Here is a 20758-nt window from a genome sequence, read left to right as displayed (position 1 = left end):
CAAGGCGTTGCTTGTTCATCTCCAGCCACGGGGAGCTCATTCTCCAGATTCCCTAGCAGCGGACCAGACCCAGGGTGGGGTCGTGCGCCCCGAGAGGGGCGAGGGTGGCAAGAGGGGAACGGCAGAGGTGGGGGCCGGGCCCGGGGAGGGGAAGGGGCGTGGCCGGGGAGGGAGGAGCCGGCGGGGTACTCGCCTGGGCCACCAGGAAACTCAGCTCAGCTGGAAGAGGGGGCCTGGCAGGAGGCGAAGGCGGAGGGAGGCGGGAAGGCGTGAAGTCCGGTGGGAGGGAGGAATCGGGGGAGGGGCGGGAGCTCTGGCTCAGGTGAAAACTCTTCGGCTGGCGAGCGGAGAGGAGCAGGTAGAGGGGCAGAGGCGTGACTGTCGTCTGGGGGTGAGTGTCGGCAGCCCCCGGAGGATCTGGCGGACCCCAGTGGTGGGGATTTGGGGTTGGGGAAGTTGGGGCTCTGGAAAAGCCCCTGCCGGTCTCCACTGCGTATACCCTGAGACTCGGGGCTCCTGAATGTTCCCACACCCATCCGTAATTGTCTCCGGCGTTCCCAAGGCCAGCTCGGACCTAGGTCGGGGAGGAAGCCTCTCCCACGGCTGGCGACCCGGGACCCCGGCCCCCCTCCCAGATTGGGTGAGATCATACCCCCGAGGCAGATGCTGCGCAGTCAGCTTTGGCTGTTACTATTACTGTTGCCTGCGTTGTTGAGATTGTTGGCCCCTTGGGAGTAGCTGGGCAAGCCAGCACTGGCGTACCCGGTTGGGTTTAGGAACTGCAGGTGACCCCCAGTCTCTCCCTGCGGCTCCGGTGCTGCAGGCCCTGCCAGGTGCTGGGCGGCATTCCAGGGGCTCTGGCTGTGTGGCATGGACACACTGCTCTTGTTCTCTGAACCGGCCTCAGTTTCCCCTCCGTGAGGTGCAACAGTGACTCAGCTGGGATGAGGATGCCCGAAGCGTTCAGTCAAAGTTTTTGTGATGAGGTGTACTGCTGGCCACTGGGGCCCTTGCGTGAGTGGCGTTAGGTCTCTGAGCCTCAGTTTCCCTGTGTGTCAAGGGGGGGGTCTCATAGCATGGGACCTTGGCGACGATGAGTTGAGTGGATAAGAGCTGTGGCCACTCAGTGGGTGCCCAGGGACAGTCAGCTGTCATCATAATTATGTTAATAATAATTATGTCTGTAGCCACTGTTCAGATTCATTCCTGTTCCAAGGATCCTGACTACCTTTTCCTCTGGGTCAGATTTAAACTTTGTTTGTTTGTTTGTTTTATTTGTAGAGGTTGAGGGGTCTCCCTTTGTCACCCAGGCTGGAGAGCAGTGGCTCGATCATAGCTCACTGCAGCCTCAACCTCCTGGGCTTAAGTGATCCTCCCACCTCAGCCTCCCGAGAAGCTGGGACCACAGGTGCACACCACACACAGCTAATTTTAAAATTTTGGCCGGGCGCGGTGGCTCAAGCCTGTAATCCCAGCACTTTGGGAGGCCGAGACAGGTGGATCACGAGGTCAGGAGATTGAGACCATCCTGGCTAACCCGGTGAAACCCCATCTCTACTAAAAAATACAAAAAAATAGCCGGGCAAGATGGCGAGCGCCTGTAGTCCCAGCTACTCGGGAGGCTGAGGCAGGAGAATGGCGTGGACCCGGGAGGCGGAGCTTGCAGTGAGCTGAGATCCGGCCACTGCACTCCAGCCTGGGCGACAGCGCGAGACTCCGTCTCAAAAAAAATAAAAATAAATAAAAAAAATAAAATAAAATAAAATTTTTGTGTGTGTGGAGACAGGGTTTCACTATGTTGTCCAGGCTGGTCTCAAACTCCTGGACCCAAGCAGTCCTCTTGCCTTGGCATCCCAAAGTGCTGGGATTTCAGGCATGAGCCACCATGCCTAGCCTTGATTTTTTTTAAATGGACACTTCTCAAGAGGAAACTGAGGTCCCCCCTCAACTTGGGCCGGAGCCTCTTGCAGTCCAGATCTGGGATTCAGGACCCAGGGGCAGCCACCTGGCTGTCTAGGTCTGGGGCCAGCCCTGGGGGCCATCACTTCCTCCCACTGCCCTGTTCTCAAGGTGACACCAGGCAGGGCTGGTATCAGGGCCTGGAGTCAGGAGGAATTAGGTGTGGCCAGGTCAGGCAGCTGGGCCCCCACCTGGCCTAGGTTATCAGTTGGCTGTTTGCCCAGCCCAGCCTGGACACCTTCCCTGACCCTCACCCCTAGGGTGTGGCAGTTCCTGGCAGGTGCTCTGGGTGTGGGGGAACCAAAAGAGGGCCTTGGTGCCTCTGTGTTCCAGGCCAGAGTTCAGGGAATCCAGACAAGCCAGCTCGGCCCAGGGGGAGCAAGTAAGGGCTCACTGAGTGACATTTCCTCCTGCCACCAGCCTCTGAGGCCCACAGCAAGGCAGGAATTTGCTCACTCCCCCAACCCCATGAGCCAGGGAGGATGCCTATTGTGGACCCTTTTCCTGGTGGGAATCTGTCTTGCTTGATTGCTCCTCGTGATGGTGAGCTCACTAACAACATGGCAAACTAAAGGAAGTCTCATCAGCTGGGAGTTAAAGACAGGAACTGGGCTCCCACCCAACCTTTCTTAGATGGATTTCTAGACTTCTCTGTGCCTCAATTTTCCTATCCATAAGCATGGGACAAATACAGCCCTACTTCTCAGCACAGATATGGAGTTTAGATGGACAGATGGTGGCCAGGCTGCACACGGGACCTGGCGTATTGATTCTAGTCCTGATTATGCAGCTCATTATGTTCTCATTTATAACATGTATCTTTGCACAACAGAAATAATATCAGGAATATTTCTGGGCTCTAAGCACAAGGCTTGGAGAAGAGCCCTGATCGGCCTGAGGGCATGGGGGTCCAGAAAGTCCCCAGAGGAGGGGCCCATGATACCTCAGTTCCCCCATCACTCCTGGATTGTGGGAAGGGCCTGAGGTTGAACTGCAATGCAGGGCCTGGCTTCCCAGCCTCAGTTTCCCCATCTATGGAGTGATCCCAGAGATGTCCTTTGAGACTCCACTGGGCCAGGTCTGGGGTTTATTCGGCTCCTTTCCAGTCTCACACAAGTGCCCCAGGCAGTTCCTACAATGGGGTAGGGCTGGCATGGGTGACGTACAATGAGTCATCCATGACAGAGCCTCAGGATCTAGAAACCCAGGACACCAAGGTCTAAAGTGCGTGTGTCATCTGTTATCCTGCCCCGCCCCACCCCTTTTTCCACATCCAGGCGTTCTTCGGTGTGAGTATTGAGTGTATATTGATAGAACTCACGAGCACACATGGTTTCACTAAAGCAGGGTCCGGCCATTGTGAACCTAAAGAATTTACTGGGCTATTTCTTCTTCTTTTCTTTCCCTTCTGTTTGCAAAAGCAACTCCTGCTCCTTGTAAAAAGCGACCAGCCCATCATTATTGGGAAACCCAAACTGGTAAGAACAGGTGAGAAACCACCCTCAGGTCAGGGTTCAAATCCCACCAACCCGCCCTGGCGTCAGTCGGCTGTGTGATCTTGGACAGAGGTGCACCCTCTGCACAGATCGCCCACCTGGACCCTAGGCTCCCCTCTGGAAGGCTCGGTGAGACTCCTCGGGTTCCTCCACAGGCCAGGGGCTCACACCTTCTCCTACAAGCGCCCCCAACTTCCACCCTGGAGTTTCTTCACCCCCAGAGGTTGCACTCCTCTGGAAAATTGTCCTGTTTGCCACTTCTCTGTCCCCTGTTAGTATATCAGCATCCTGTGCACACGAGTGTTCCTCTCCATCATCTTGGCTGTGTCCTCGAACTCCAGATCTAGATGTGGGAAGTAATACACACACCAGGTGCCTCCAGTAATTTGCCTACAGAGCAGTACAGTCAAGACAACCATGTGAGTGATATGTGGTGGCAGCTTGCCATTAACTTGCATTGCATAGCACGTGACTACACCTGCATTCCCAGCACTTTGGGAGACTAAGGCAGGTGGATCACCTGGAGGTCAGGAGCTCTGAGATCAGCCTGGCGATGTGGTGAGTCTGATCTCTACTCAAAAAATACATGAAAAAATTAGCTGGGCATGGTATCGCATTACCTGTAATCCCAGCTACTTGGAAAGCTGAGATAGGAGAATCTCTTGAATCCCTGAGCAGAGGTTACAGTGAAAGCCAAGATATACTCACTGCACTCCAGCCCGGGCAACAGAGACTCTGGGTCCCAAAAAAAAAAAAAAAAAAAAAAAAAATCAGGATTGGTGTGGTGAGCCATACCTAGTAATCCCAAGCAACTCCCTTTGGGAGGCTGGGCGTGAGGATCACTCTGAGCCCAGGAGCTGGAGACCAGCCTGGGCAACATAGCCAGACTCCATCTCTACAAAAATGAAATTAGCCAGTGGTGATGATGTACGCCTGTGGTCCCAGCTACTTAGGAGGCTTAGGCAGGAGGATCAGTTGAGCCCTGGAGTTGGAGGCTGCAGTGAGCTATGATCGTGCCACTGCACCACTCCAGCCTGGGTGACAGAGCCAGACCCTGTCTCGAAAAAAAAAAAACAACTCATTGTTGGCGCTTCACATATGTGCCACTTGGAGAAAAGGCCACTGCTTGGATCTGCCACTTGACCCTCTAGCCTTTCCCAGGACTCAAGTCCTTATGTATTCAAACAGGATTCTTCCAGAAGCTTCTCTCACCCTCCACTCCTTGCCTTGCCTTTTGGCAGCCTCAGAATGTTCCACACCTCCATCCAAATCCCAATTTAGGATTGGTGAGAACTGGAGAAACAGCGCTCACAACAATGCTGATTGTCAGTTGGTGGCTCTGCCACCATCCCAGCTTTTTTTTTTTTGAGACGGAGTCTCACTCTGTCACCCGGGCTGGAATGCAGTGGTGCAATCTCGGCTCACTGTAACCTCCGCCTCCTGGGTTCAAGCGATTCTCCTGCCTCAGGCTCCTGAGTAGCTGGGATTACAGGTGCCCACCATTACACCTAGCTAATATTTTGTATTTTTAGTAGAAATGGGGTTTCACCATGTTGGCCAGGCTGGTCTCAAACTCCTGACCTCATGATTTGCCTGCCTCTGCCTGTCAAAGTGCTGGGATTACAGGTATGAGCCACCACACCCAGCTGACCATCCCAGCTTTGCAGAGGAGGATGCTAAGGTCTGGGTGGCCCCACCTACTCGGCCCACGTCCCATGGATGGTCAGTAGCTGGGTCAGAAGGTCCTTCCTCAAGGGCTGTCGGGGGTCCCCATGGCTGCTTCAAAGGCATCAGCTCACAGACCCGTCCTCCCAGCTGCAGGCAAGGCGGAGACCGAGAGCCAGCGACTGGGCCAGTTAGGAATATCCGGGCCTGGGAGTAGCTGAAGAGGCATCCAGAAGTAGCCCTAACTGGGCCTCAGTTTCCTCATCCGGAAAGTGGGAGTTACACAGGGAGAATTACCTTAATGCTATGGAGACCTCTGAGTCAGTGTCAGGCAGGACATTCCCCGCCCCCCTGTGCCACTCCCCGTCATCCGTGGTCTCCAAACAGTTCTGGGAGTGAGGGGGGCAGATCTAGCCCCGGGTGGTACCAGCAGGGTCCTCGATGACTTTCACATGCCCCACATCTCTTAGAGACAGTGACAAGAACAGGGTTGAGACCGGGCGCAATGGCTCATGCCTGTAATCCCAGCACTTTGGGAGGCCGAGGCGGGCAGATCACTTGAAGTCAGGAGTTTGAGACCAGCTTGGCATGATGAAACACTGTCTCTACTAAACATACAAAAATTAGCCGGGTGTGGTGGTGCACACTTGTAATCTCAGCTACTTGGGAGGCTGAGGCAGGAGAATCACTTGAAACCAGGAGGCGGAAGTTGCAGTGAGCTAAGATCGTACCACTGCACTTCAGCCTGAGCAACAGAGCGAGCAAGACTGTCTCCAGAATAAAACAAAAAAAAAAACAGGGCTGAGAACGACAGAGGTGCCTGGAGCCACATGCACCTGGGGCAAGAGCCCAGCCTTGACTGCTCCCTGAGAGTGGCAGAGGACATGGGGCCAGGGTGCAGCCGCCAATGCCCACGATTCTGCTGGGCAGACAATCCTTCTGCATATTTAGTGGTAGTTAATTTTCAATGAGTCATTAATACTTAGTATCATCTGTGCATTGAAGCATGAATATTCAGTGACCATGAATATGTGGTATCTAAAGACTATTTATGGCTTGTTAATATTCCTCATGATACTATTAGGCTGGGTGCGGTAGCTCACGCCTATAATCCCAGCACTTTGGGAGGCCAAGGCGGGTGGATCACCTGAGATCAGGAGTTCGAGACCAGCCCAGTCAACATGGCGAAACTCCGTCTCTACTGAAAATACAAAAATTAGCCGGGTGTGATGGTACATGCCTGTAATCCCTGCTACTTGGGAGGCTGAGGCAGGAGAATCACTTGAACCCAGGAGGCGGAGGTTGCAGTGAGCCGAGATCATGCCACTGCACTCCAGCCTGGGCGACAGAGGCTCTGTCTGAAAATATATATATATTCCTCATGATACTATTAATATTAATGTATCGTATGTGGAGTATTTTCGTAACTTTAAAAAATTCAGAACGATATTTGACACAACTCTTGTAACTTTTAATTGTTGCTTTGCAACTATTTTGTATAAGTTATAAATACTAGGCACCTCCTCTCAGAAGTTATTAGATTGTTAATGACCAGTACTTTTGATTAACACATAGCACTTTTTTTTTTTTTTTTTTTTTTTTAAAGACAGGTCTTGCTCTTGTTCCTCAGGCTGAGTACTGTGGCTGGTGATTATGGCTCACTGCATTGACTCCTGGCCTAAACGATCCTCCTACCTCAGCCTCCCTTCTAAGTAGCTGGGACTACAGGCGCACACCACTCATGCCTGGCTACCTTTGCATTTTTGTAGAGATGGGTTTTGCCACATGTTGCCCAAACTCTTGGGCTCAGGTAATCCTTCCATCTCTAGCTCCCAAAACTGTTGGATTACAGGTGGAGCTTTACTTTCATACCTAGCTGGGTTTTTTGTTTGTTTTGAGATAGGGTCTTATGCTCTGTTGCCCAGGCTGAGTGCAGTGGGTGCTATCATAGCCTACTGCAGCCTCAACCTGGGCCTGCCATTCTCCTGCCCCTCAGCTTCCCAAGTAGCTGGGACTACAGGTGCACGCCTTACCACCAGCACCTACACTTTTAAATTTTAGTAGAGATGGGGTTTTACCATGTTGCCTCCAGGGCGGTCTTGAACTCTTGTTCCAGTGATGTCTTCCCACTGTGCCTTCCTTGAGTAGCTGGACTACAAGCACCCACCACTCACTACACCAGGCCAATTCAAAACTTTTTTAGGGCTGGGCATGGTGGCTCACGCCTGCAATCCCAGCACTTTGGGAGGCCGCAGGTGGCTGGATCACTTGAGGGGTCAGGAGTTCCAGACCAGCCTGGCCCAACACATGGCAAAACCCTCTGTCTCCCTACTAAAAATACCAAAATTACCCAGATGCGTGGTAAGTACATGCCTATAGTCCCGGGCTATTCGGGAGGCTGAGGCAGAGGCTGTAGTGAGTCAGATCACAGACAGACTCCAGGCCTCCAGACTCCAGCAAGACTCTGTCTCCAAAAAAAAAAAAAAAAATTGTAGAGACAGGGTCTTGCTATGTTACCCACGCTGGTCTTGAGAACCTAAGCTCAAGTGATCCTCCTGCCTCAGCCTCGGCCTCCTAAAGCACTGGGATTACAGGTGACTTATCTTGACTGAATCATGGGTGACCACGGCTTACTGGTCTCCCAAGCGATAAATCTGTTTGTCTTCTGAGGCAGAACCTGTGCATCAGGGGACTGTGGCTGCTGCCTCGTGGAGCGGGGGCGAGGTTGCAGTGAGATAGGAGGTGATGGCTGTCATATTTTTTGCCTTCTGCAACAAACTAGATAGCATCCCGTGGGAGCACAGTTGCAGGAGATAAGATGTGCAGCCCTGGGGCTTCAGGCTGGCTGAGAGAAGCGAAGAGATTTCCCGTGTCTGATGGTGGTGAATGCTACAGACAGCAGCAATGCTGGGGCTAGATGTTTTAGCTGGGAGGTTGAAGCCTCTCAGAGGTGACATTTCAGGAGAAGCCTAAATATGAAGACTGGGGAAAGAGCTGGAAGGAAGGGGGTCTTAGGTGGAGGCAGTGACTGGTGCAAAGGCCCTCAGACAGGGCTGAGCTTGGATGATTTTTGTTTGTTTTGAGACAGGGTCTCGCTTTCTTGCCAGGCTGGGGGTGCAGTCACAGCTCCCTGCAGCCTTCACTTCCAGGGCTCAAGTGATCCTCCCACCTCAGCCTCCTGAGTAGCTGGGACTACAGGCGTGCGCCACCACACTCAGCTAATTTTGTTCTTTTTCTTTTTTTTTTATTTTTAGCACATACAGAGTCTCCCTTTGTTGCTCAGGCTGGTCTTGAACTCTTGGGCTCAAGCAATCCTCCTGCCTCAGCCTCCCAAAGTACGAGGATTATAGGCGTGAGCTACTGCATCCAGCCTGAGCCTGGGTGTTAAAGGATTTTTTTTTTTTTTTTTGAGACAGAGTCTGGCTATATTGCCCAGGCTGGAGTACAGTGGCACGATCTCAACTCACTGCAACCTCCACCTCCTGGATTCAAACGATTCTCCTGCCTCAGCCTTCTGAGTAGCTGGGATTACAGATGCGTGCCACCACGCCTGGCTAATTTTTGTATTTTTAGTAGAGACAGGATTTCACCATGTTGGGCAGGCTGGTCTCAAACTCCTGACCTCAGGTGATCTGCCCTCCTCAACCTCCCAAAGTGCCAGGATTACAGACGTGAGCCACCGCGCCAGGCCAAGTTTAAGGGGCTGGTACAGCTGGAGCAGATGAGTGAGGCCAGAGATTGTGCGGGAAAGATGGCAGCAGAGAGGACCCACATCCTGCAGCCACACCCCAGGCGGAGGCTTCTGGGTCTTGGCAGAGGAAATAAGTGGCTTTTCTGTGTGCATTTCAGGAAGTGTGTTGTGGAGAATGACAAAATCACACTGGCACGTGAAGGGCAAATAGCTCCAGGCAGGACCGACTGGTCTGGCAGCGGGCGGCCAGGCGAGGGTCCCCAGGAATCAGCCTGGACGTCACTGCTGGACACTGGTGGCACCATGTCTGGCTTGGGGTGAAGTTTCTTCACCCACCTTGAACAGGAGTGCAGGAGAGGCACTGTTACCTGCAGGGAACATCTGATGTGCTCCTCCATCGATCGCCTGTTGGCACCAGGGGTGGTGACTGTTGCCTGTGGTCCCAGCTACTTGGGAGGATAAGGCAGGAGGATCACTTAAGCCCAGGAGCTGGAGGCTGCAGTGAGCTATATCACCACTGCACTCCAGCCTGGGCAACAGAGCAAGTGAGATCCTATCGCTTAAAAAAAAAAAATTTTGGCCGGGCGCAGTGGCTCAAGCCTGTAATCCCAGCACTTTGGGAGGCCGAGACGGGCGGATCACGAGGTCAGGAGATCGAGATCATCCTGGCTAAAACGGTGAAACCCCGTCTCTACTAAAAAAAAATACAAAAAACTAGCTGGGCAAGGTGGCGGGTGCCTGTAGTCCCAGCTACTCGGGAGGCTGAGGCAGGAGAATGGCGTGAACCCGGGAGGCGGAGCTTGCAGTGAGCTGAGATCCGGCCACTGCACTCCAGCCTGGGCGACAGAGCGAGACTCTGTCTCAAAAAAAAAAAAAAAAAAAATTTTTTTAAATTAGCTGGCAAGGTGGCTCATGTCTATAATCCCAGCACTTTGGGAAGCCAAGGCAAGAAGACTGTTTGAGGCCAGGAATTCAAGACCAGCCTGGACAACATAGTGAGACCCCATCTCTTAAAACACAGCACACACAATCAATACCTGTTGAGCCTTCCTGGCTTATAGGCCGTCGTGTGCCAATAGCTCTCACCTGGATACCAGACTGAGTCTCCCACTGCCCAGATGTTCCTCACATTCTGTTCCTTCTGGTCCTTCTTTTTCCACCCCCCTAACATCTGGGCTGTAATCAAAACATTGATGAGTTTCTTCATCTTATTTTCTCTCTCTCTCTTTTTTTTTTGAGATGGAGTCTTGTTCTATTGCCCAGGCTGGAGTACAATGGCGCGATCTTGGCTCACTGCAACCTCCACCTCCCAGATTCAAGTGATTCTACTGTCTCAGCCTCCTAAGTAGCTGGGATTACAGACACCCACCACCACACCCAGATAATTTTTGTATTTTTAGTAGAGACTGGGTTTTGCTGTGTTGGTCAGGCTGATCTCGAACTCCTGAGCTCAAGTGATCCACCCACCTTGGCCACCCAAAGTGCTGAGATGACACGCGTGAGCCACTGCCCCCAACCTTTTTTTTTTTCTTTTTTTTTTTTTTGGAGACATAGTCTTGCTCTGTCACCCAGGCTGGAGTGCAGTGATGTGATCTTAGCTCACTGCAACCTCTGCCTCCTGGGTTCAAGTGATTCTCCTGCCTCAGCCTCCGGAGTAGCTAGGATTACAGTCATGAGCCACCATGCCCTGCTAATTTTTGTATCTAATTTTTTGTATTTAGTAGAGACAGGGGTTTCGCCATGTTGGCCAGACTGGTCTTGAACTCCTGACCTCAGATGATCCACCCACCTTGGCCTCCCAAAGTGCTGGGATGACAGCTGTGAGCCAATGCGCCTGCCCTCACCTTATTTTCTAAACCTGCCTACTCTCCTATACCTCAGCAGCCAGCCTCTGTCTAGACCACCAAACTCTTCTACCTAGATGTTACCCAATCTCCCCCCACCTCAGCCTCCCGAGTAGCTGGGACTACAGGTGTACACCACCACACTCAGCTAATTTTGTTTCACTTTTTTACTTTTAGCAGAGACAGGGCCTCCCTTTTGTTGCCCTACCCTGATTGAAATATTCCTAATCCCTTAGTGACCACAGGGAACTTTTTTTTTTTTTTTTGAAATGACAGTCTCTCTCTGCTGCCCAGGCTGGAGTGGTGTGATTGTAGCTCACTGCAGCCTCAAACTCCTGGGATCAGGCCATCCTCCCACCTGAACCTCCTGAATAGCTGGGACTACAAGCATGCATCACCACGCTGGCTAACTTTTGTATTTTGGGTAGAGACGGGGTTTCACCATGTTACCCAGGCTGGTCTCGAACTCCTAAACTCAAGCGATCCTCCCACTTCAGCCTCCCAGAGTGCTGGGATTATAGGCCTGAGCCACCTTGCCTAGCCCACAAGGGACTTCTTAAAGGCATAAATCAATCTGATCCCTCCCCTGCTCATAGACCCTCCATGGCTCCCCATTGCTTCTCACAGGAAACAAGACATTCTTCCTGGCCTGCCCATTCTATTCTGGTGCCCCAGCAGAGTCCCATAATTCCATCATCACCTCCTTTCTCTCCCCCTGTCCCAACCACATCAGCCTCCTTGCTCTGCCACCAACACCCTAAATTTATCTCCATCTCAATGCCTTTGCATGTGCTCCACTCTGTCTGGAATGCCCTTCCCCACAGTCTGCCCAAGGGAATTCCCATCATCCTTTAGGACCTCCGTGATCCTACGTTGCTCAGGTCCCCTGTGGACCTGCCTCAGTAGCAATTAATATGGCTGTCACTAATTGTTCATATCATTTACAATTTTTTTTTTTTTTTTTTTGAGACAATGTCTTGCTCTGTTGCCCAGGCTGGAGTGCAGTGGTGTGATCATAGCTCACTGCAGCCATGAAGTCCTGGGCTCAGGTAATCCTCCCACCTCAGCCTCCCAAGTAACTGAGACCTCAAGCGCATGCTACCACAGCCTGCTAATTTTTTGTTTTGTTTTGTTTTGTTTTGAGACAGAGTCTTGCTCTGTCATCCAGGCTGGAGTAGAGTGGCGTGATCATAGCTCACCGCAGCCTCCACCTCCTGGGTTCAAGTGATTTTCCTGCCTCAGCCTCCTGAGTAGTTGGGACTACAGGCGCCCACCACACCTGGCTAATTTTTGTTTTTGTTTTTTGTAGAGAGTGAGTTTCCCCATGTTGGCCAGGCTGGTCTCGAACTCCTGACCTCAAGTAATCCACCTGCCTTGGCTTCCTAAAGTGCTGGGATTCTGGGTGTAAGCCACTGCGCCCAGACTAATTTTTGTGTTTTTTGTACAGACAGGGTTTCACCATGTGCCTAAGGTGTTCTACTTATTATAGTGAGGGCAGGGCTGGCTTGGTCACGGCTGCCTCCCCAGCATCTAGCGTACAGTAGGTGCTCAGTTAACACTCTAGGGCTGCTGAGTCACTGTGACAGTTAACAGGATTGGACTCATGCATATTCACAGATATTCACCTGTCTGTGCCCCAGGTGGCTGAGAGTTGGCCAGGTTCTCTTTGAGGGATGTTTGGTGCCATCCATGATGCGGTCCCTTGTGATAGATTCTGGGAGGCCCTGAGGTCTGGGAAGGGAGTCTCCCAGTGACCCCGAGTTGAGGGACGTGTGAGGTGGGCATACTGTACCTGTCAAAGTTCTGGGTTCTGGCCAGGCACGGTGGCTCATGCCTGTAATCCCAGCACTTTGGAAGGCTAAGGTGGGCAGATCATGAGATCAGGATATCGAGACCATCTTGGCCAACATGGTGAAACTTCATCTCTACAAAATTAACCGGGTGTGGTGGCACGTGCCTGTGGTCCCAGCTACTCTGGAGGATGAGGCAGGAGAATCACTCGAACCAGGAGGCGGAGGTTGCAGTGAGCCGAGATTGCGCCACTGTACTCCAGCCTGGGCAACTCCATCTCAAAAAAAAAAAAAAAAGTCCTGGCCGGGTGCGGTGGCTCACGCCTGTAATCCCAGCACTTTGGGAGACCGAGGCGGGTGGATCGTGAGGTCAGGAGATCGAGACCATCCTGGCTAACACGGTGAAACCCCATCTCTACTAAAAATGCAAAAACTTAGCCAGGCGTGGCAGCGGGCGCCTGTAGTCCCAGCTACTTGGGAGGCTGAGGCAGGAGAATGGCGTGAACCTGGGAGGCGGAGCTTGCAGTGAGCCGAGATTGTGCTACTGCACTCCAGCCTGGGCGACTGAGCGAGACTCTGTCTCAAAAAAAAAAAAAAAAAAAGTCCTGGGTTCTGATACTGCTCCATGCTGAGCCTCAATGTCCCTGTCTGTAAGTGAGGAATAGCTGGGGAATTAAGGTAGCCAGGGTGGTGGACTGACAGTCACTGAGGCAGTCACCACACAGCTAATATGTGCCAAGCCCTTTTGCAGTCAGGGAGCAGTGGCCCCATTGTATGTGTGTGTGTGTGCACTGGAGCAGGGAATCTCAGCACCCCCATGTCCTAATAAGAAAACTAAGACTTCACATGGAAAGGCAGGGTACAGTGGCTCATGCCTGTCATCGCAGCTCTTCGGGTGGCCAAGGCAGGTGGATCACTTGAGGCCAGGAGTTCAAGACCAGCCTGGCCAACATGGTGACACCCCATCTCTACTAAAAATACAAAAAAATTAACCAGGCACGGTGGCGCACACCTGTAATCCCAGCTACCCAGGAGGCTGGGGCAGGAGGATCGCTTGAACCCATGAGGTGGAGTCTGCAGTAAGCTGAAATTAAGACACTGCACTCCAGCCTGGGCAACAGAACGAGAGAGAGATGCTGTCTAAAAAAAAAAAAAAAAAAAAAATTAATTCCCAGCAGGAAGGGCCAGGGCACCCGTCAGAGCCAACAGGGGTTGGAATGCCTTGAAGTGGATCTTGTAAGGGGTGGAGGAGTTAAGTGGGGGGTGAATTTCAATATTTTGCCAACCTGAGCAACTGTACAGGTACAACCAGGTGTTGGGGGTCACAGGAAAAGCACTTTGCTCAAGGTGAGTGTTCAGTGAGTTTTGTTTTCCACAGAAGCCGCCCGGGGGCTCCTCAGGCTGACCCCAGACCCTGGCTGGCCATGATGAGGTATCTCCGGCACCTGCGGCCCAATGCCACCCTCATTCTGGCCATCGTCGCTTTTACTCTCCTCCTCCTCTTCAGTCTGCAACTGTCACCACCCACCCGCAAGGTCCAGGAGCAGCCACCGGCGACCCCCGAGGCCCTGGCCTGGCCCACTCCACCCACCCACCCAGCCCGGGCCCCGTGCCAGGCCAACACCTCTATGGCCAACCACTCGGACTTCGCCAAGCAGCCGAAGAATGTTCGGGACTTCCTGCTGTACAAACACTGCCGCGACTTCCCCCTGCTGCAGGACGTGCCCCCTTCTAAGTGCGCGCAGCCGGTTTTCCTGCTGCTGGTGATCAAGTCCTCCCCCACCAACTATGAGCGCCGCCAGGTGCTGCGGCGCACGTGGGGCCGCGAGCGCAAGGTGCGGGGTTTGCAGCTGCGCCTCCTCTTCCTGGTGGGCACAGCCTCCAACCCACACCAGGCCCGCAAGGTCAACCGGCTCCTGCAGCTGGAGGCACAGACTCACAGAGACATCCTTCAGTGGGACTTCCACGACTCCTTCTTCAACCTCACGCTCAAGCAGGTGCGCTGGGTTGGGGTCACCTGATCAGGGCCACCTATCCTTCTTGTCCAAATTGCCACCCACTCCTGAGGGACCCAGGGGACCAGAAGCCCTCATCAGTCCATCACAGCCCATTCTGCCCCTCCGCTGTCCTCACTAGCCTCGTGGTGACCCCAAATTGTCTTCTTCCCAGGGAGGCTGGGGGGAAGGGTAGAGGAGCTAGGTTACTAGCACAGAGCTCAAGCCTGATGATGCGGGTTCGAATCCAAGCTCTGCCTCTTACTTGTTGTTCGACCTTGGAGGAGTTCATTCACCTCTCTGTGCCTCAGTTTTCTCACCTGGAAAATGGGATGTGAATGAGTCCCACCCACCTCTGAGGGCTGCTGTGAGGTTTACAGGAGACGGCATTTATAAGGAACCCAGACCAGTGCTGAATGTCCAGCTTATCTTGGCAATGACAGAGACACATCTCCTTGTTTATTTTTATGTTTATTTATTTGTTTTTTTAATGGAGTCTTGCTCTGTTGCCCAGGCTGGAGTGCAGTGGTGTGATCTGGGCGCACTGCAACCTCCGCCTCCTGGTTTCAAACAATCCTCCTGCCTCAGCCTCCCAAGTAGCTGGGATTACAGGCACTCGCCACCACGCCCAGCTAATTTTTGTATTTTTAGTAGAGACCGGGGTTCACCATGTTGGCCAGGGTAATCTCGAACTCCTGACCTCAGGCGATCTTCCCACCTCAGCCTCCCAAAGTGCTGGGATTACAGGTGTAAGCCACTGCGCCCAGCCAACATCTTCTTGTTTATTTGTTCTGGTTCTGTCTCCCAATGAGGCTGGGGGCTGTGTCTGTTTCACTCACTGCTGTGTCCCTAATGCCTAGAATAGATTCAGGTGCACAACAGGTGCTCAGTCGAGACCTTTTTGATGGACAAGAATCATGAGCGGTAGCTGGGCGTGGTGGCTCATGCCTGTAATCCCAGCACTGTCGGAGGCTGAGGAGGGAGGATTGCTTGAGCCCAAGAGTTTCAGGCCAGCCTGAGCTACATAGCAAGACTTAGGTCTTGGCGGGTATGATGGCTCCGACCTGTAATCCCAGCACTTTGGGAGGAGGCGAGATGGAGGCGGATCGAGGTCAGGAGATCAGACCATCCTGGCTAACCATTGAAACCCGTCTCTACTAAAGCCAAAAATAGCCGGAAGTGGCAGCGCCTGTAGTCCCAGCTACTCGGGAGGCTGAGGCGGGAGAGAATGGTGTAGCCGAACCCGGGAGGCGGAGCTTACGGTGAGCTGAGATCCGGCCACTGCACTCCAGCCTGGGCTGACAGCTAGCGAGACTCGTCTCAAAAAAAAAAAAAGCTTGATCTTTTTTTTTTTTTTTTAATTTTAATAATTAATTTTATGTTTTAAATTAATTAATTTTTTTTTCCTGAGATGGAGTCTGGCTCTGTCACCCAGGCTGGAGTGCAGTGGTCTTGATCTCGACTCACTGCAACCCAGGTTCAAATGCCTCAGCCTCCTGTGCTAAGGATTACAGGGTAAATGCCACTGTCCAACTAATTTTTGTACTTTGCTGAGGCGGGGTTTCGCCTGATATTGACTTCCAGGCTGGTCTGAAACTCCTGACCTAAGTTCATCCACACTGCATTGGCCTCCCAAAGTGCTGGGATTACAGGCATGAGCCACCGCACACAGCCTCATCTCTTTTTTAATAAAAGAACCCAGGAGAGGTGAGAAAATCCCGCCCATCTGCAGATGAGGAAATGGAGGGACTCCAAGGACCCCTCCTAGGTCCTTGAGTAGAGCAAGACAAGTAGAGACAACATTTTCAAGGAGGAACAGGGAACTCTGCAGGATCCTGCTCGTAGGAGGTACAGGCAGGCCTGGGTTCAAGGCCTCTGGTAGCCGTTTCTCTGCAGGTGACCTTACTGCAGTTTTCTCTGGAGAGCCTCTGTTCCCTCGTCTGTAAATAAGATTGAGGACCACTTCTGCCTCCTAACGGTGAATTCAGGATTCAAGGTAGGTAAGCACTAAGCACAGCACCCAGCAACAAGCAGATACCCAGCCCATGTAGGTTACCATAGGGGAAACTGAGGCTGAGGTGGGTAGGGGCCACGGCCTCTCAACGTGCTGTGTTCTGAAAACACAAAAGTGGCCGGGCACAGTGGCTCATGCCTATAATCCCAGCACTTTGGGAGGCCGAGGTGGGCGGATCACTTGAGGCCAGGAGTTCGAAACCAGCTTCTTGGGAGGCTGAGGCAGGAGGATTGCTTGAACCCTAGAGGTGGAGTTTGCAGTGAGCCAAGATCCTGCCACGGCACTCCAGCCTGGTTGACAGAGTGAGACTGTCTCAAAAAAACAACCTGCAAAAGTCTGTGATAAACGTCAACTTGACAAATATGAACCTAGCACCTGTGAAGCACTGGCACTATGCTGGGTGCTGAGGGAGATGGCATGAATAGAAAGAGAGAGACACAGACCCAAGTAGGGAAGCCCAGTGTTTGCTGGGAGAGGTGAGTGTTAACAATCACACAGGCAGGGCACCGTGGCTCACGCCTATAATCCCAGCACTTTGGGAGGCCAAGGCAGGTGGATCACCTGAGGTCAGGAGTTCAAGACCAGCCTGATCAACATGGTGAAAACCCATCTCTACTAAATACAAAAATTTGGCCGGGTGTGGTGGTGCATGCCTGTAATCCCAGCTGCTTGGGAGGCTGAGGCAGGAAAATTGCTTGAACCCAGAGGGTGGAGGTTGCGGTGAGCCGAGATTGTACCACTGCACTCCAGCCTGGGCAACAAGAGTGAAAACTCCATCTAAAAAATAATAATAATAATAAATTAATTTACACAGGGGTGGTGGCTCATGCTTGTAATCTCAGCACTTTGGGAGGCTGAGGTGGGAGGATCCTTTGAGGCCTGGAGTTTAAGACCAGCCTGGGCAGCATAACAAGATCCCATCTCTAAAAAAATATAAATTTTTTAATTAGCCAGGAGTAGCGGCATGTGTTGCCCAGGCTGGAGGCAGTGGCCGGATCTCAGCCACTGCAGCTCAGCCCCTGGTTCCCGGCCATTCTTTCCTGTTTCTAGCCTTCCTCGAGTAGCTGGGACTATGGCCACCTCAGCCTCGCTAGCTTTTTGTATTTTTTAGTAGAGACGGTGTTTCACCGTAGTTAGCCAGATGGTTCGATCTCTGGGATCTTTGATCCGCCTGCCCTGCCTCCCAAAGTGCTGGGATTACAGGTTTGAGCCACCGCGCCCAGCCAAAAAATATAAATTTTTTAATTAGCCAGGAGTAGCGGCATGTGTCTGTGGTCCCAGCTACTTGGGAGGCTGAGGTGGGAGGATCACTTGAGCCCAGGAATTCAAGGCTGCAATGAACTATGATCGTACCACTACACTCTAGCCTGGGCAATAGAGCAAGACCCTGTCTCAGAAACAAACAAACAAAATTCACACAAATGATGATTTAACAACAGGGCTTGGCCAGGCAGAGTTGGAAGGAATAGCAATAAATGTAAATGTAACAATTTTCCAGCATTTCTTGGTGCTTCATGGAGCATGGTCTCCATGGATTCTCCAACACTCCTAGAGGCACATGATAAGGCCTGTTTAGAGAGTTGGAAACTAAGGCACAGAGAGGGTTTCCCAAGTAACCCCACAGGGCAGGGTTTCAAACCCAGGCCAGATTGTGGACACTCTCTTTCCTGGGCTCACTGGGCTGGAGTGGCCAACAGAGACCCAAGGCCAATTTCTCCAGCCCTCAAGCAAGCATGCCCTGCCCACCCTGCCTGCAGGTGCTGTTCTTACAGTGGCAGGAGACGAGGTGCACCAATGCCAGCTTCGTGCTCAACGGGGATGATGACGTCTTTGCACACACAGACAACATGGTCTCCTACCTGCAGGACCATGACCCTGGCCGCCACCTCTTCGTGGGGCAACTGATCCAAAACGTGGGCCCCATCCGGGCTTTGTGGAGCAAGTACTATGTGCCGAAGGTGGTGACTCAGAACGAGCGGTACCCACCCTACTGTGCGGGTGGTGGCTTCCTGCTGTCCCGCTTCACTGCCGCTGCCATGCGCCGTGCCGCTCTTGTCTTGGACCTCTTCCCTATTGATGATGTCTTCCTGGGTATGTGTCTGGAGCTCGAGGGACTGAAGCCTACCTCCCACAGTGGCATCCGCACGGCTGGTGTGCGTGCCCCATCGCAACACCTGTCCTCCTTTGACCCCTGCTTCTACCGAGACCTGCTGCTGGTGCACCGCTTCCTGCCTTATGAGATGCTGCTCATGTGGGATGCACTGAACCAGCCCAACCTCACCTGCAGCAAACAGACACGGATCTACTGAGTCAGCCTCAGGGTCCCCAGCCTCTGGGCTCCTATTTCCATAGGAAGGGGTGACACTTTCCTCCCAGGAAGCTGAGACCTTTGTGGTCTGAGCATAGGTGAGTGCCAGGGAAGGTTTGATGAGTGAATATTCTGGCTGGTGAACTCCTATACATCCTTCAAAACCCACCTGGTACTGTTCCGGCATCCTCTCTGGATGGCTGGAGGGACTCCAGAAAATATCCGTCTTCTTTTTATGGCAGCTAATGGCAGAATTGCCTCTGCTAGGGTTCCAACTGTGGATGCATCCATCCCGTTTGAGTCAGAGTCCTACTTCCCTGCTCTGACCTACTCACAGATGGGATGCTAAGCAGTGTACCTGCAGTGGTTTAATGGTGGATAAGCTCCATGTACAGTTCCAGGCCAGCCAGAAACTCCTGTGTCCACATAGACCTGACGTGAGGAATATCTTTCAGCCTAGGAGAGATGGGTCCTGATCTTAACCCTTTCCTGGGTCTCAGACAACTCAGAAGATTTGGGGGATACCAGAGAGGTGCTGAAATAGGACCACCCCCTGCTTACTTGTGGGATCAAATGCTGTAATGGTGGAGGTGTGGGCAGAGGAGGGAGGCAAGTGTCCTTTGAAGGTTTTGGGAGCTCAGAGTTTCTGGGGTCCCCATGGGGAGCCCCCATCCCTGGGTTCCCCAAGAATTCAGAGAAAAGCACTGGGGCTGGAAGGATCTTTAATGGGCCCAAGGCCAACAGGCACATGCCCCACTACTGCCTGGAGAATGGAGAGATTCAGGTCCTCCAGCGGCCCCCCTGCCCAGTATGTTTTACAGATTACAGGGGACCGAGTGAGCCAGTGACCCCCTGGAGCCCCCAGCTTCAGGCCTCAGTGTCTGCCACTCAAGCTTCACAGGCATTGCGATGGAGCATCCTTGGGGAATTGTCAGGAAAAGAAAATGAGATCAGACTGTTACTGTGTTTATATAGAAAGAAGTAGACATAAGAGACTCCATCTTGTTCTGTATTTGAGATGCTGTTAATCTGTGACTCTACCCCCAACCTTGTCCCTTGCAGAGACATGTGCTGTATGGTGACTCAGGTTTAGCAGTTTGGGCTGTGCAGGGGTGTGCTTTGTTAAACAGTGCCTGAGAAGGCAGTATGCTTGTGAAAAGTCATCACCATTCTGTTAATCTCAAGTACCCAGGGGACACATACACTGCGAGGAAGGTCACAGGGACCTCTGCCTGAAATAGGTATTGTCCAAGGTTTCTCCCCATGTAATGTTCTGAAATTGGCCTGCGTGGAAAGGGAAAGACCCTGTCGTCCACCCCAGCCTGACACCGATGAAGGGTCTAAGCTGAGGAGGACTAGTATAAGAAGGAAAAGAAGGCCTCTTGGCAGTTGGAGATAGAGAAAAGCATCTGTCTCCTGCCCCATCCTTGAGCAGTGGAACATCTCGGTGTAAAAACCTGATTGTATTTTCTATTTATTTACTATGAAAGGAAAAGAAACTGCCTTAAAGGCAATGTTGCTCTTTATGCACTAAAAGGTTTATGGAGATATTTGCATATGCATATCAAGGCACAGCATTTTTCCTTAAACTTATTCATGTCACAGAGATCTTTATTCACATGTCTTTTTTTTTTTTTTTTTGAGGCCAGTCTGGCTCTGTCGCCCAGGCTGGAGTGCAGTGGCGGGATCTCAGCTCACTGCAAGCTCACTGCCTCCCAAGGTTTACATCATTCTCCTGCCTCAGCCTCGAGTAGCTGGGAGTACAGAAGCCGCCACCTGCCCGGCTAGTTTTTTATATTTTTTAGTAGAGAGGCGGGGTTTCTGGGTTATGGGATGGTCTCGATCTCCTGACCTCGTGATCCGCCCGTCTCGGCCTCCCAAAGTGCTGGGTGAGCCACCACGCCCGGCCATTCACGTGTCTTACTGCTGACCTTCTCCTTACAATGATCCTATTATCCTGCCACTTCCTTTTCTAAGATGGTAAGATAATGATCAGC

General features: G+C 52.3%; 1 protein-coding gene across 2 annotated transcripts; it reads left to right on the top strand.

The window, feature by feature from the left end:
• The first annotated feature begins 299 nt into the window (after nucleotides 1–299).
• B3GNT3 (UDP-GlcNAc:betaGal beta-1,3-N-acetylglucosaminyltransferase 3) lies at nucleotides 300–19782 on the top strand. Of its 2 annotated transcripts, none has more exons than XM_031659762.1 (3): nucleotides 300–391; nucleotides 13824–14442; nucleotides 18211–19690. In XM_031659762.1, the coding sequence occupies exons 2-3, from the start codon at nucleotides 13870–13872 to the stop codon at nucleotides 18760–18762; spliced, it is 1125 nt and encodes a 374-aa protein (XP_031515622.1). In that variant the 5' UTR covers nucleotides 300–391; nucleotides 13824–13869; the 3' UTR covers nucleotides 18763–19690. The 2 variants fall into 2 exon arrangements, with proteins under 2 accessions (XP_031515622.1, XP_031515623.1); XM_031659763.1 differs by lacking the exon at nucleotides 300–391 and adding an exon at nucleotides 1854–3447 and having other exon boundaries at nucleotides 18211–19782.
• Nucleotides 19783–20758: the final 976 nt, after the last annotated feature.

The sequence above is a fragment of the Papio anubis genome, chromosome 20 (assembly GCF_008728515.1).
Source record: "Papio anubis isolate 15944 chromosome 20, Panubis1.0, whole genome shotgun sequence".
Taxonomy (NCBI): domain Eukaryota; kingdom Metazoa; phylum Chordata; class Mammalia; order Primates; family Cercopithecidae; genus Papio; species Papio anubis.
The sequence above is the reverse complement of the archived record's forward strand: the minus strand, read 5'-3'. Positions and strand labels throughout refer to the sequence as shown.

Coding starts and splice junctions, on each gene's coding strand:
- B3GNT3 (XM_031659763.1), top strand. CDS start 13,870: ATGATGAGGTATCTCCGGCACCTGCGGCCCAATGCCACCCTCATTCTG. Junction 14,443..18,210: donor TCAACCTCACGCTCAAGCAG/GTGCGCTGGGTT, acceptor CCCTGCCTGCAG/GTGCTGTTCTTACAGTGGCA.